General features: G+C 38.5%; 1 protein-coding gene across 1 annotated transcript in view; it reads right to left on the bottom strand.

The window, feature by feature from the left end:
* Nucleotides 1–3,433: 3,433 nt before the first annotated feature.
* CDH8 (cadherin 8) overlaps nucleotides 3,434–16,675 on the bottom strand; it is a 190,378-nt gene continuing 177,136 nt past the window's right edge. Inside the window, exons 10-11 of the mRNA XM_084644378.1 lie at nucleotides 6,187–6,438; nucleotides 3,434–4,838 (exon numbers count right to left, since the gene is read on the bottom strand). Coding sequence (XP_084500504.1) covers nucleotides 4,345–4,838; nucleotides 6,187–6,438 — 746 coding nt within the window. The 3' untranslated portion in view covers nucleotides 3,434–4,344. The remainder of the gene's footprint in view (nucleotides 4,839–6,186; nucleotides 6,439–16,675) is intronic.

Below are 16,675 nucleotides of genomic sequence, written 5' to 3'. Positions count from 1 at the left end.
ATTCCTGACACTGGCAGGGCAGCTCAGTGTATGTTGCCTAAAATCTGGTGGGATTTGCAAACTATTTCTCCACTTATCTCACCTGTGGGATCCCATCCAGTAGGTGTGCTCAGAGGCCACCTAAGAGCATGTTAAGAAGATCAGAGCCTGAAGAAGATAGTGTCTCATTTATAGCCTAGATAACTCACAGGTTCATTTATCCACACAGCCTGATGTGGAGCAGAGACATAAACCCAGATCTCCCCTCTCACAGAGGAGTGTTATAGCCACTGGACTAGTCATTATTCTAGGGTGGGTTTCTCACAATCAATAGTTATGTGTTATCTACAAAATGGAAAAGCTTCAACAGGAGAGACTGAGAATAATCAACCCTAGAATACCTTAAAGCCCAGCAGTTACGTTATTCACATGGGAGATTGGAGACCTCAGTTCAAGTCCACATCAGAGTGGGGATATTAACCTGAATCACTGAAGTCCTAGGGAGTGCTCTAACCACTGGGATATGGAGTGTGATGTCACCACTGTCATCATCACTTTTTTTTTTCCCCCAGAGAGGGGTATTTGGCATAGATATGTAACTCTAGGAGAGAGTTCACAACCATGAATGCTGAAATTTAGGTATTTGCCTAACTACCTTTGAGATGTGGCTTAGGCCACACCCTTCTCTTTGGCATTTCCTACTGGCTAGTTTAGGGGGTGCTCCATTCACCTTGCTGTGAATTCCTTTTTCCAGGGCCCAACTCTCCCCATGCACTGGAAAGCCTGGGCACAGAACCAGGCTATGAATTCCATTGTGTGGCACGGTGCCAAAAGTCATGCTCTGCGATTCCTAAATCCCCCACGTGAATCTATACTATCTTGTCTCCTCTGTGCTTTCACCCATGGGATGATTTACTTTTGTATCCCAAATGAATGAGGTAGCATGGTGGGTCAGGGAGGAAAAGGTAGAATCTAAGTTAGCTGGACTCTAGGCTATTTAGGGCTTGTAAGGGATTTGGGGAATTTACCTTAGGAATTTGTAAATGTTATTTCATTCTAATGTAACCCATTTTACTTGTCATTTAAGTTGATCCAACAGCCAAATCAGCCTAATAAAAAGGGACAACAATTATTTTATGTGATTAAAAAGAGTATTTAGATAAAAATGTCTAAATCCTGCTGGAAAATGAGGGTTGGTCTGATTCTAATCCCAAGGATTATAAACCATCAACGTGGCACACAAATCATGCAGCATGATTCCTATCCAAAACAATTGCACACTGAACTAATTTCATCCACACACAGTAAGCAAGCACTGAAAACTAGAGGTCAACATTTCACTTCCTAAAGTGTGAAAGGACCCACAATGCCGTAACTCATCCATTCAAAGTATCCTGAGTTTCCTTGTTTGCCGACTGAACCTTTTTGCCATTAATATTGTCAGATTTAAGAAGAAAATGTTGCACGTTACCATTGGTAGATACAACAGTTCCATTGCTTTTTTGCCCCCTCCTTTTCACTGTTGATGTTTATGTTTAGAAGCTATATGAAAGCACAATTAAAGCAATACCTACTAGTAGTGGTAACCTTATCTTTTCGACTGACAAAGATGAAATTTATGTCATGCTTTACCTCTCCTATAGTGCTAGTGATGGGATTTTTTTGAAATCTTATTACTAGGGTCACAGTCATGGTCTCAGACAGAGCTTTCAATCAAAAAGGCAATCAGAAGGTGATACATTTGTGAGTTTCCCTACAAAGGAGCCCTGCAAAGAGCCACAGTGAACAACAAAACACCTACTCAGGAGCTACTTGCCTTATATCTGTGTGTGGATATAAACAATAATCTCATCCATAATTTACATCACCTTCTTTTGCTCCAAGGAGTGTGGTCTAGATTAGAACTTGGTCTAACATCAGATGGAAATCAGCCCTTAACACTTGTGCTACTGTAAGATGGCACATTACACTACACAGCACACTTTCACTTTGGCCAAATGATTAATAGAGCCTTCACAAGAACACATTCGACTGTTATTGAAATATCTGACAAAATGTGTTGAGTTTAATTTGAAAATCTGGTGAATGCAGCTTTTCTATCTTTCGATGACTCCTCTGTTTAGTGTACATTGCTGAGAGCGTTGTGTAAAGCTATTCAGATGGAACTTGTGAATACAGCCTAATTTAAATAAATTGGAGACTTCATTAATTTCATTAAAACCTTTACAATGCATTTAGAAGTGGTGTTAGCATATTAGTTATCTGCAAACTGCAGTCATTAAAGGCAGCTGCGGCATAGCTGAAGCAAATGTCAATGTTTCCATTTTGAAATGCATGCAGAGTTGGGGCTGATGCGTCAAGCTATTTTTGTTTGTAGAAGAAACATAACTGAGATTCCTAGAGACAATAATTTCTTTTTATTGGCAACATTCAAAAAAAGTTTGGGAGGTTAATTTTCAGCATGGCACACAGAAAATTAGACATATGCATAAATCCTCTTGTGGTATGAGGTTGCTGCATGTTTAATTCTCCTTGCACTGTCCCCAAATTGCCCCCAACATCTTTTTCTTTTGTTATTCTGACTTTATCCCCTATTTTAAACAGGGTATTGATGTGATTACCAATAGTGAACTATTTAATTGATTAATAAATGACTGAAGAAACTGTAGCACTCAGAGGTTTATAAAGAACTTTTTAGCTATTCACAGCTGATGATTCCTCTCTGTAGGGTACAGGTTAAACTGAAAAGAAACAGTGATCACAAGAAAGGTATTTATAAAAATATATTTCACAAAGTAGGAAACAATACAGGAGTTTCTCTGAATACAATACATGAAGTAAATAAACAAATGATAATATAGCATCAAAACAAAGTAGAAAATTCAAATGATTTGCATGTAATACTCAGTTTTATTATACAATTGCTACTTCTAAATGGCAAGTTTGCATTACAAATTGAATATGCTTGCAGCTCCTAGTGCTGTTTTCTGTGTGTGTGCAAGAGCCCTGGTGCATCACCATGAATATTATATAAAAGAAATGCTAGTAACAGAAGCAGTAAAATTATGTACATACTGGTTCCTGCTCTAATACAGTGGAGAACTATAAGCATTGTTTTACTGTACTGTGTAATGTGTGGATTTCTAAAAGTCTACAGTTTAAATATTCACATGAACCAGTTTACTTCCAGCTGTTTGTGCTTGTATTAAAAATGCCAGTTACTAGATTTATGAAGAAAATATAAAACTGTCAAAAGTTTTTATCTGGGAAAGTTTTATTCCTGCCAGCATTCACTTAAAACTCAGCTACTGCAAATGGATAGGTTACTGCTTTAACCTGCAACAAATTGTTATTTTCTTTTCAAAATGTACATGTATTAAACATTGATTTTATATATAGAAAAAACTCTAAAGGTTTGTTAATGGATATAATTTAGTTTTCTTTATATTCTTACTCTATAGATTATTACCCTTAATAAATAAAATCAGTAATGGACATCAATAAAATATTTATTTCAAGGATTAAACAAATAAATTCAATCTTTAGCAATAAAATCATTAATTGTTTCATATATGTAAGTTCATCTCCTTTCACAGTTTCTTTTTCTTTCCCCTTTCAGAAGATGGAGTAGAGGATAAGAGTGTTCCTTCTTCTAGAAAACAATCGTCTTTTAAAGTAGGGTTTTGAACCCCCACTCTTGATCCTCAGCATATTGGTAGGGTTTATAATCCCATCACTGGAATGGATTAAGAACATGTGAATATTTTAAGGCTTGACACAATATTTAAAGATGACATTCAGTCTGTGGTTATGTGGCCAACAATTACTGTATGTACAATGTATGGTCACTGCACAGTAGAAGCCAGTAGGGATTTACAGTGTTGTTTCCATTCAGCATTGCAAAGAAGACCAGATATTGCTTTTAACATTTTTGTGGCAGGATCTTTGTTGGCAATGCGGAAACAAACCATTAGCTTTACATACTGACAGCCGATTCTGTTCAACAGCAGAATCATTGTAAGTCCATTATCTAGAAAAGCACCTTTTTCTTTTCATTCCTTTCATTTCACTGAAGATTATCAAAGATCCAAATCTCCATCTTCAGAGTGGTCAAGTGAATATCGAATATCCAAAGACTTCTAGACACTCCACATACTTTACTTCACACTCCACAAGACTTATACCTCCTAACATATACTTTTTTTTTTATTCAACATTACAATGAAGGTGATTTTATGATTTTTTAGATGACTGGCGCTAAACTTGCCTCTAAAACAAAAAGCCACATTAGTCGTAACTAATAACAGTGGCCCTAGAATATTATATGATCCTTAAGTCAAGAGTGAAAAAGTTTGTAATCCACTGTCAAGTTTCTTTGTCACTTTCTCCGACTGAGTAAAGTTCTCCAAGTCTTTTAAAGCGGGGACCCCATTCACTGAGGTAGTCAAAATTCTGATCTGAGTCTGATGTAGAAGACTCCAAAGAACTAAGGGAACCAGCCACTGAGCCTCTTCCTTCATAGCCATAAATCTGGATAGAGTCATAAGGTGGAGCCGTGGGATCATTATCAGCTTCATGAAGCCTTACGTTAATAAATTCATCAACGTCAACACCATTAGGAACAGGTGCAAGCCCCTGCCTGGGCATAAATTGAAGATCAGGCTTAATATCCTTACGGGGTAAAAATCCATTAATTCCATCTGGATTTTGCAAAGTTGCAATGTCAAAAGCTTCTGTATCTTCTTCGCCACCTCCTTCATCATCATAACGGATTATATTTTCCCTCACGTCTTCCTCATCTTTGATAATCAGAGGCTCATTTTTATGTCTTCTCAATGTCACAAACAGCACCACAATAACTGTAAAAAAGCATCACAGGCTGATTAGTTAAGAAAACATCTAATCAAAACATCTGTAAACTAGATTTTTTTGTAGAGGGCTGCAGACGGTATCCTTCTACAACAGTAATAAAGCCATGATAAAAGCTGAAAGAGCTAGAAATGTAACACACTGGTGGAATGATGAAAATTTGATCAGGAGCTAGGGGGAAGGAGCTCTTCCTTCCTATTACTGTAACCCTATATTTATAAAATAGATTATTTAGGCCCTTTTTAAAAAAAAAGTCAGAATTTTGAATGTCTCCATTTCTAAGCTTCACTTCAGACAGGTTTGGCCTGATTTTCAGATGACTGATTTCTGAGAATTCCCAATCCCAACCGAAATCAATAGGAACTGCTCAGCATCTCTGAAAATGAGACCCTAGTGCCTAGATGCACAAAGGTATTTAGGTACTTAACTCCCATTGATGTACTTTTATGAATCTGGGCTTACTTGTCTAAAGATGGGCAAGCAAAAATGGAAACAACCAAAATTAGGTGACACTTTTTGAAAATATGGCTCTGATCATAGTCACAGGAAGAAATCTTTTGTTGACCTGTTGCTCGAAGGCCATACAGTACCACAGGAAGGAGAGTGAAAATATAATTGTGGGGGAGGGGAGGGTTAGATCATGTTAATTTTAGAATTATCGGTAGGTGCACAAAGAGTTGGGCTTTTGTTACTATTTGTTGGTTTTGCAGCTTAATTCTGAAACCTGTTACTCAGCAGAGCAACAGGGCTCTTCCATCACAGTTCTCTTTTACTTGCTGATGTCATATTCTACTTTTTTATGTGTTTGATTCAAATATACTGTGCTGCTTATCTTGTAAAACTGCAATATCCCCTAAACCATTACAGTCTGGAATAAACTCATACAAGTCTTGGAAGAAATAGCACATAACAAATAATTCATTTTCCATCATCCACAATATAGTCTCAGTTCACCTTCTTATTCAACATTTCTAAAGCCTTATGTGACTTGGTAGATTTGATTTCATAATACAACTTTTATTTAAATTCAATTTCTATGTAAGGATCTTTGGAATAGGGACTGTGCTTTCTGTTTTTGTACAGCATCTAGCACAATAAAGCCAGTCCTGACTGGGTCTTAGGGCACTAATATAATTCATATATATTCTTTTTCTTCTTCTAGCCTTAGTCCCAGCTATATGCAATTGAAGCAATTCCTCCAAAACTCCACAGCTACTCAAATCTCTCTATATTAATACTAATAATTAGATAATATTTTTCCAGATAGCATCACCTTTACCATTTGGTTTCTTTGTTTATTTATAGTCATTTATAACCAGAAAAATGTTGAATACATACCTAGCAGCAAAATGATGCATGCTAATATGGCAATTAAGGCTCCCATACTGAGTCCAATAGGAAGTACATAAGCTTCAACATTACAGGACTGGACAACACCATCACTGCTGCAACCGCAGACCCGAATTGTAAGGGTGCTGGTGCTGCTCATGGGAGGATTTCCACTATCACTTATTATGATTGGTAAAAGATACACTTCTTGCTTCTGACGGCTGAATCCACTGTGCTTTGCCAAAATGCTGAGTGTATTATCTGGAAAAGCGAACATTTAAACAGTTGGATCATTTCAAAATAGCTGCTAAAACAATTTTCCCCTAGTTCATAAATCCCCCGCAAAAGCACATACAAACTGTGTCACGCACATCACCCCTGTTCCCCAGCCCCAGCCCCGCTTACCAGATACATAAGGCACTGACCTTCTCAGCTTGCCCATTCATAAAAACTAACTTCACTAAACCAGTGCATGGAAAAGCATTATTTTTTAAAGTAATCCCACCTGCTATTAGTTCATTTAATAAAATACTTCAATCAGTCAACACAAATTGTGTTTATTAATTTTACATTGAAGCTACATAGTATTGCTCCCGCAGTAAAAGAAGAATTTTTGTTGTTTAACGTGGCAGAATTGTATAGAAGAAAACCAAAAGGAAGTGATAGTTTGGATTAAAAACTGTGGGCCTGATTTTCAAAGGTGATTAACATTTATTTGAATGGTAGTCATTGGCACCTTGAAAACTAGACCCTGTTTTCTTTTGAAAAAAAATAAGAGAAACTGATTCCAGATCATCCTAGCCCGCAATCTTGCAAAGACTTATGAACATGCTTTAATTTTATGCATGGTAGTTGCCCCATTGACTTCAGTGGGATCACTCGTGTGTAAAGCTACCCTTTACCATTGGCAACATCTCCAGCATTGTGCACTGGAACTGAGCGCAGTCACTAATGCTCGAAGAGTGACAAGGGAAGAGAAGAGATTTGCCACAATTACAACTGGAAGAACTGCCTTCACTTTGGCAAGTTTTTTTTTTCTGGTGGTGTTTTAAACAGAATTTTGGTAGGTTGTTGGTTCGGAGATTCTAGGAAGTCACCATCAAGAGATCAGTTTTGGCCATCAGCTGCCTGTTTGTTGGCTTTGTTTTTTAAAGAGATATATGTGGTAATGAAGTTGTGCTAATATCAAGGATCACTCAGCTAGATGGTATACATGGGCATTTGCTTTACCCATGTGGTTAGGGTGAATATTTGATTTACGAATCACACGTACTGCTCTCACACATATAGTTAACCTCTTATACTCTCACAGCTTTCAACCACAGTGGACACAATTAAAACAATCAAGATTTAACTCCTGCAGTAGTTAAATTTACTGTGCTATTTGTGATATTTTAAATATAGGCAATACTGTAAATACTGTGATGTGGCAAATGTTGATTTTGTTTAATGGTACCTAATATATGTAGCTGTACATCAGATAACTGACTCAGATTCTCAAATAATTACTGAATTTAGTTCCTCGCTTAACATAAGAGATTTTCTATTGCCTTTAGGTAACCATAGAATCCAAGCATTTACCAGCCCACCCCTTTCTGATATAAATGATTTTGTATGTGGCAGAATGTTCACATTTTAACCACTATAAGTAAGCACTTAAAATATACAAGGGACTTTGATTTATTTACATACCTTTCATCTTAGCTTTTAACTGCTTGATTCAGAGGAACTAATAATAAAAATCAGTGTTTTGAGTTATGCCCTAACAAAATGCATGGTGATTCACGTTAACTTGATTTGTATATTCCTTCACGAAAAATAATAATAATAAAATAATTACCCCAGACCCCCTATATACAAGTATTATGATGTTTATATGTCTTTCTGAAAACCCTAATATCATTAATGGAAAATGGAAAGATAAAGCTATATATCACATTTGGGGCTGAAGGGTTAGATTGCACTCTTCTCAGTAACCTCTTTTCTCCTGTATTCCCACAGTAAATGTGCTTGAAATACTATGAAAAAAGCAGTCTCCTGATATCTTGTGTTATGAAATGGTTTTGACTTAATCGCTAAATGACATTTCATGGAAAGCAGGGAATTGAAGAGGGAGGATTGTGTGGGTGGAAGGGAGAGAAAATTGAAAGATAGGCAAAGTTCATACAACCGACAGATAGTACAAAGGCCCCTCTCCTGAGATGTGGCTGAAAAACGTTCAGTGCAGCTCAAGAGGTGGTGGGTGTACGTGGGCACCAAGGTACCTCTGAGATACCTTTCTGCTCCCTTGATCCTAGTGCCATTCAGGTTTCTGGTCTACACTGGAACTCCCTTAAGGCTGTTCTGTTTATACCAAATTTTCATGGCCTCAGGGGCCATTCCAACAGCAATAGATCACTGGGGCAGTGACCACTAGCATGAGCCCAACATAAAAGAAAGCATGCTCAGTGCCCCCAAAGAGCTTGAATCCTGTAAAATACAAAATAAACTGCAAGAAAGAGATGGAAGGTAGGGGAACGGGTGGGGGGAAGCTATTCAGGTGGTTGGTCACATTCTGATAAAGTTTTAAAAATATAGTGCTCTATTCTTGGTGTGTGTACCCGCCCGTGCATGCACACACATTCATTTAGGTGAGGGTAGATAGAGAATACAGACAACTCCATACTACCCAACGATAATACCCTAGAAAATACTTACTAGTAGATGTGGTATTACTGATATAACAGGAGTAACTTCTATAACTGATTGAGCCTGTACCTGGGTATTAGAAACCGGAAAGGTTCTTGTAGTTGACCAATTAGTTCCATAAACAGAAGAAGAAAAGAGGGAGTTGGCTGGCGCTTAGAGCAGGGAAAAGAAGATTAGGACTCCTTGGAACCTACTTCTCCACTCGCATACACCAGTTTCATGATGGTGTAGCCACAAGGACTGGGTGAGAAATGGTTTTCCCATCCCATGAGAATGTAAGAGTTCAATAAATGTCTCCATCCCAAACTGGGAGAAAAAGTCAAATTCTCAAAAAAAAAAAAAATTGTGGTCCAGAACGCCTCCCCCCCCCCCCCAAAAAAAAAAAAAAACAGTTCAGGTCATTCAACACATTTTGTTTCAATAATTTCAAAACACTTTTTTTAGATTTTGACCTTGTTTTCCTCTTTTTTATTTTTTTTTTCATATAAATTAAGTTACATTTCTAACTGAAGTCATTTTGAACTAAAATCAAACCCCCTTTTTGTTTAGAAATTGTCAAAATGGTATATTTAGACAATTTAAAAACTTTTACTCACCATTTTATTGAGTCAGGAAACCTGTCTAAAACAACCCTTTCCTGTGAACAGTTTCAGTTTCAATGAATCAATATTTTTGGCAAAAAAAGTGTAATCAAAAATTTCCCAACCAGTTCTAATAATCACGTGGGGTGTGTTTACACTGCATCTGGCAACAAGTTTCCCAGCCACGGTAGACAAGCTCCCACTAGCTTGAGTCAAGCGAGCACACTAAAAATAGCAGCATGGATGCTGAAGCTTGGGCTCCCAAGCCCACCTGACCCGCTGGATCTGAACTCAGGCGGTAAGCCTCTGCCAGGGCTGCAAAATTCATGCTGCTATTTTTAGCATGTGAGCTTGAGCCAAGCTAATGCAAGTCTATCTACCGAGGTGGGAAGCATGCTCCCAGCTGCAGTGTAGATACATCCATAGTGTAGCAGAGGAGAGAACCAGGGCTGCTTCTACCAGGTTCAATTTCAAACATCCCTCCTCCCAAAATTCAGGGGTGCTTAGTTTCACGGTTCTGATTTAAAGAGGACCTAAGTATTTAGATCTGCGTTTGAATTTTAGAAATATTTAGAATAGACATTCAGACAAAGACCACCATAAATCAAAATAGTGAAATTATAAAGGAACATTTTTGAAGTTGAAGCTGATTAGAGCTGAATACCTCTCTAGTACAGAAAGGATTCTCCTTCACTTTTCAACCGTGGGAATCAGATTTTCCTTACGTCTTCTCAAGTTAGCAACAGTCACATCACAACTGATGGCACCATGGAGCTAAATAGATAGTCTAGTCCTTTCTCATGTCCTTTTTGGAATTATAGAAAGCATGCCTGTTTATTAAAGCTAAATTTCAGGTGTGAGTTCTCAAGGATTTAGACAATCCAAACAGCATCAAACTCCTTAATTATACCCCTTATTCTGTGTGCCACTCTGATGTAATGGAGAAGATATATGTGTATGGAATCAATGATTAGTATATCTTCAGAATGAAGCACAAACTGCACTTCTTTACACTGGTTAAAAATGTCAGAGGTGACACTGAAATGCACATATAGTAACAAAATCTCCCTCCTATCTCATACACACTCACCAGCGGAATTGCATGGTATCAAGCATCCAAATATAAAGAAAAAAAGCGACATTACTAAAATTATGCTGTAGTTTAGTTTATTTAAGGTTTTTTTTTAAATTAACCTAATTTCTTTTGTAGGAATAATCTTGGAATATCCTAGCAGGGCACGTTCAGCAAGTTGTGTTTTCTCCTTCCTAGTCCCAGTCACTATTTTGGTGAGATTTTTTTTTAACACATTTCTGTACTTTTTTTTTTTTGCAATGACCATTTAAAGAGGTTTAAGCATGAGTTAGATCCATAATCCTTTTATTTAGTAAAACAAAACTAAATCCCAGTTCTCCACTGAGAACCACACCCCTGTGTTGAAGTCCATGGGACTGCATATAGTTCTCAAGGAGCAGGACCATATATGGTTGTTTTGTTCACATTGTTCCTATTCTCTCTTCTTTCTCCAGACATGATTTAAAAAAAAAAAAAAAAAAAAAAAAAGCAGCTGAATGTCTTGGGCTCAATCCCTACCCTCTCGCTATCTTGTATCTAAGACATAGTCCTGCATGGGATAGCATCATGCATGGGGTCATTTTCCTATTGGGAGCTCCAGAGGGGCTTGTGCCTTAAACACATACAATGATTTCCAGTTCCAGAGACCCTCCCACAAAGAAACCACTTGCCTCTGTGACTAGCCAACTCTGCTAAACCTGGCCCAGCCTGTACCCTTTGGAAAGGGTAGCACTACTGTGAGTGCACAGTCTTTATGCTGGTTGAGCACAAAGCCCCCTTGGGAAGGCTCCTTGCATTCCATTCCTGGCCTCCTCCTCCTCTCCCCATTACAGACAGGAAGGGTCAGACACCGGCTTTGACATAAAACAAAAATATATATTTTTTGTTTGCAGCTCCCCCTTCTTTCTGACGCAGTCACTCTATTCCTATTCAGCCCAGTGTCACATGTTGAGGGTGTAGAACAGGCAGATTCAGATGAGTCATGAACAAAAAGGACAGGCTGTGCAAAGAGATATTCTCTTTACTGGGCCCTGCTTGCACAATGAGCTTCATAAATAGCTACTTCTCCCATGCTGCCCTTCCCCTATTACCCTTTCACACACAAGAGTGCATCTAAATCATTCAGCCACTAGGTGGCTCCACTGAAACTTCCATGAGAAAGAACACTGACTCACAAGAATAATACAAAAACGGCAGCTGCCATTGCATGAAGAGGGGATTCATGTATGTTTAAAGATGTTTACAAACAATGCGATGACAACAGATCTTTCAGTTACAGCACAAGGAAGAGGGGATGGAACAATGTCTACTGGGAGGGCCAGAGAGGGGGAAGAGAGGAAGAACTGGAGAGCAATGTAAGAGGGAGGAATTGGATGCCACGGGGCTAAAGTGGAAGGGCAAAGTGTGTGTGGGGGGGAGAATTGGGGAAAACACATGGGAAAAGGACTGGAGAAAATGGGATGGAGGAGAACTGGGATGGGGACAATGAAGGACCCATTTTTTCCACCCTTGCTCATGCTGGGTGGTATGTTACCTTGCAAATAGTCCTATTGATTTCAAGAGGACTACTTCTCACCGAGTAAGGTACTACTCAGTATGAGTAATTTGGCCCAGAAGAAGGGGAAAAGAGAGGACTAAACTTGCTCTTTGGGCAGTGACTGTCATTTACTACATATTTATACAGCTAGCACCTAGCACCATGTGAGCTAAACCTGGCTGGCCTGTAGGTACCAACGTGATATAAGATGAGACAGTAGACAAAAAGAGGAGAGAGAGAGAGAGAGCTTTGTGAGCTAGAAGAAGACTACTGTTGAGCTAAATGATAATTAACCTTAAATATGGTGATGTAGATATCGAGGAGACACACGGGTGGGGATCAATCAGATGTGCCCACAGTGGTAACCTGAACCTGTCCTCAGGAAAAAAGCAGAGGGTGACATTAAGAAAATTGTTTTGACAATAGATAGAAGCTGCTAACTGCTGCTGTGGGAATCATGTTAACAACAGCCTCTAATTTGCCACCTCAAAGTAAAAGAAGAAGAAAATGTCACCTAGTGCTGCTGGAAATATGGCCTGTACATGAAAAGCAACAGCCCCCAGCTTGCCTTTTATTTAGTTCCTAAAACTTGAAACTTGCAAATAAATCACACCAGCTGATTACTAATAAATTCAATTTATCTGATTTGCTTTCCCCTCCCTGTGGACCCTTTCTTTATAGTACTTGTAGCTGCAAAAGCAGCAGGCAGCTCCTCCAGGAACAGACACCAATGCTGCTGCATGAATTAACTTGGCAGCAGATGCTCAGCAGGGTAGAGGATGATCACTCTCCACTCATCTCTCTAATTAACCTGCTGATCCTTCATTATAGCGCAGTCCATGTTATTTATTTATTCACACTACTTTTATCATAAAACAAAGAAAATTACATAAAGTGGGGGACAAAAAAAAACCCAAAACCCTCCATGTATTAATAAAGCTCTGACTGAAGCTGACAGAAGCAGAGATATTCAAAACTGAGGTTCATGGATGCACAGAGGATTCAGACACACTGTTCAGAGAATCCATGAACATCCATAGTAGTCACAGTGACAAACACCCTTGCTGCTGAATTCTGCTATGAACTATAGGACATTGATGGAGTTCATTGGAATACCCAAGTTTCTTTAAATATCAGTTGTTCACTGGGGAGGGAACAGGAGATGCATTTTATCCTGAGGCCTGGAGAATGGTGTGATATGAGTCTGGAGTGAAGAATTAGGCCTCTGGTAGCTCAGTCAGCATAGTGGTCAAGAAATTTGTCGTGATTCAAGCAAAATTCTGCTGTTATTTACTCCAATAATTATGTTTTTTGTAACTCAGAGCAGAATTTGGCTTTGGCCATTTATTTTAACCAAACACAAAATTGGTAATTTAAGTCTGAGAATGAGTTTCAGTTTCTTGGCATGTCTCAATACAATGTACTTCAGTGGAGGCACAAAAATGGGAGTCCTGGAACAATGAAATATTAAGCATATGCTGATTGTGTTGTTTAGTGAAAGCATCATTTTGATAAATAGTTTGGCAATGTCAAATAAATCTGACATCCTATGGAATCACATTGTTTTGATTTCATTTGTGCACCTTATGTTTTTCTTGGAGTTTTTACGATGTTTCCCCCCTTTCACTCTCCTTGTGCTCAAAACTGGCTGAATCATTCTTGCTCAGACTTCCACACACACACAAAAATATCCACAATTTTGGATGGATACCAATCTTAGAATATCTCAGCCAAAATTATGAAAGTTTCAAAAATTACAAGGGACTAAAACGCAGGAGGATAGATTGGATAGTGTGCAACTTTATTTATGCCAGTTGCTGCCGCTCCTACTATCATGAAACAAGGACCAACCCCAATCCACAATATGTGCAAAGCTTGAACATGATCTTTCTAATGATTCAAAAGCAGTTCACTGAAAATATTTAAAAATTAGCGTTGTGGCTGTCTCTGTACTTACAAGTTTTGTCTACAAGTGGATTTGCCAAATTCCCATAAAATAGACAGCTGTGGAAATATTTCCAGCACAACTGAAACCAAGAAGTGACAATGGTGCCAGTACTTGTAAGATGGCTAGTGTGATTTCTAGACCCAAATGGCATGTAAAAGCACCACTTAGAACTTGTTCCTGCACAGGGCTGAGTGCTTCCTGAAGGCTTCCATGAACCCTCAGCTCTCACTGAGCTGTTCTGAGATCGCTGGATGAAATGGTACAAGGGCAAGCGAAAAGTGTTATCACAATGCCCAAAAGTTTCAAAGTAAAAAGCCATGTTCATGTCAAAGTGTGTTGATTTTATTAAGCAAAATGCTAACCCAAAACATATGTACATAAAAGTGACATAGTAGACATGAGTGGGCTTTGTGACACTGGCACCAACCTTGATTAACCTGCATGTGAAAATAAAAAAGCTGGTCCTCAAAATGGAAAGACGCATACAGAAAATGCGATTTACAATTTTTAAGCGTTTGAAGAAAGTAACACCAGCAGTCAGTTTACATTCAAGTGTAACTTTGTGCATGCACTTCATCTTGCTTCTTTAATTCCTTGACACACTCTATTTACAGATCAGTAGATTTTCCTGCTGGGTAAGCTTCCACCTTCCTAGCTTTTTTTCTGTCTCTCTCTTTCTCTCCCTTTTACAGTGCTCTCAGAAAGATCAAATCATTAATGGTATTAAAGACTTTGTGGTAGAAATTATTATCTATGCTGGATATATTACTTACACGAAGAAAGAGTTTTTAATTGGAAATTTTACAGCTGGAAACCTCAGCACTGTAGAGCTGTGTATTTCTTCACATTTATTGGAGCTAATATGTATTGTACAGGGTTTGAATAAATACTATCATCATAGGTGGCTTTTTATATACACTTTGGAGAGCTAAAAAGCAGTTTCTCCATAATACAAAGAACCCTGTCGGATAATATGGACAGCAGTAACGATATTCTTATTAAGATGTTCCGTGCATTTTAGAAGTGAAAATACGAGGACATTTCATTCATTTTTATCTCGTTCCATAAGTGATAGGAGTTCTCCTGGAGAGTTTTAAAGCATTTAATAATAAAGTCATCAGTAAGTAAGTTGGAATGGGAACTCTCACAAAACAAGCACAGAATCAAAGAAATGAAAGTCATACATTTGGTAGCCAAATATAAGTCTATAGAGGGGGAAAATACCAGACAAATGCTTGGAGAACATTTCAGCTCTTTACATGACTATTAATTCACTTTAATCCACATGACTATTAATCCATTATGCCTCCTTACTACTATTAACTATGATAAGTCAATGTCTTCAGATCACCTAGCAATACCTTGTTCATGTATTAACTTGCTGATTGACAATTATGGTCAAATTTTCAAAAGGTAGAGACCCCAGCCAACCCCCAATACATGCACATTGAAAGAACTCTAACTTAGATTGTTAGCTCTTTGAGGCAGAGACCATCTTTTTTCTCTCTGTTTGTACAGCACCTAGCACAATGAGGTCCCGGCTCCTTGATTTGGGCTCCTAGGCACTATAGTAATACAATAATAATAACAAATGAACACTTGGTGCCTCATTGTTCTACACACTGTACATACACAGTAAGAGACCGTCTCTGCATTGGAGATCTGACAGTGTTAAGTTGGGGTTTTAAGGGAGTCTAATACACAAGATAGATACAGAGCGGGAGGAAAGAAGGATTATTATCCCTATTTTACAGTATGGAAAATGAGGCAAAGAGAGATTAAATGACTTTTCTAAGCTCACACAGTAAGGCTGCTATAGACCCAGGGATTGAACCCAGAGCTCTTCAGTCCCACTCTATTGCCTTAATCACAAGACTACCTTCAGAGGGGTAGCCGTGTTAGTCTGTATCAGTAAAAACAACAAGGAGTTCTTGTGGCACCTTAGAGACTAACAAATGTATTTGGGCATAAGCTTTTGTGGAATATAACCCACCTCATCAAATGCATGGAGTGGAAAATACAGGAAGCAGGTATAAATATACACATGTGAAAAGATGGCCCCCACTTCGTAAGGCAACTCCCATCTTTTCATGTGCTGTATATTTATGCCTCCTTCCTGTATTTTCCACTCCATGCATCTGATGAAGAGGGTTATATCCCACAAAAGCTTATGCCCAAATACATTTGTTAGTCTCTAAGGTGCCACAAGGACTCCTCATTGTTAAGACTACCTTACTTTCTTGTATTCCTCTATGTTAACACAATCACAGTGACAATAAAAAAATCAGTGAACCCCAAAACTGTAAATTTTTATTTGTAGAGGCAGGACCAAAATTAAGTACACACCAAACAAGTCACTCTCACAGTCCTGTACATTTGGGAACCCTCTGTGAGCTCAGCTGTTCAGGAACGCATTTCCTTTTTCTGGTTCTAGCAGACTCAGAGAAAAAGATCAATCTCTTTTCTAGCATCAGGAATTTAGGAGCTAACTCAAAGCCCAGCCCCTTCACTACTCACAATGTAACAGGAAACAGAAATCCTAGGTAAGGCTACGTTTATGTCATGGAAGTCATGGAAAACATGACTTCCAGAGACCTCCCTGTCATTTTCTGCTTCAGCGCCTAGGTCTATTGGACTGGAGCTGGAAGCCAGTGGGGCCAGGCAGGGATCCA

The sequence above is a fragment of the Lepidochelys olivacea genome (assembly GCF_965140295.1).
Source record: "Lepidochelys olivacea isolate rLepOli2 genome assembly, chromosome: 12".
Taxonomy (NCBI): domain Eukaryota; kingdom Metazoa; phylum Chordata; order Testudines; family Cheloniidae; genus Lepidochelys; species Lepidochelys olivacea.
The sequence above is the reverse complement of the archived record's forward strand: the minus strand, read 5'-3'. Positions and strand labels throughout refer to the sequence as shown.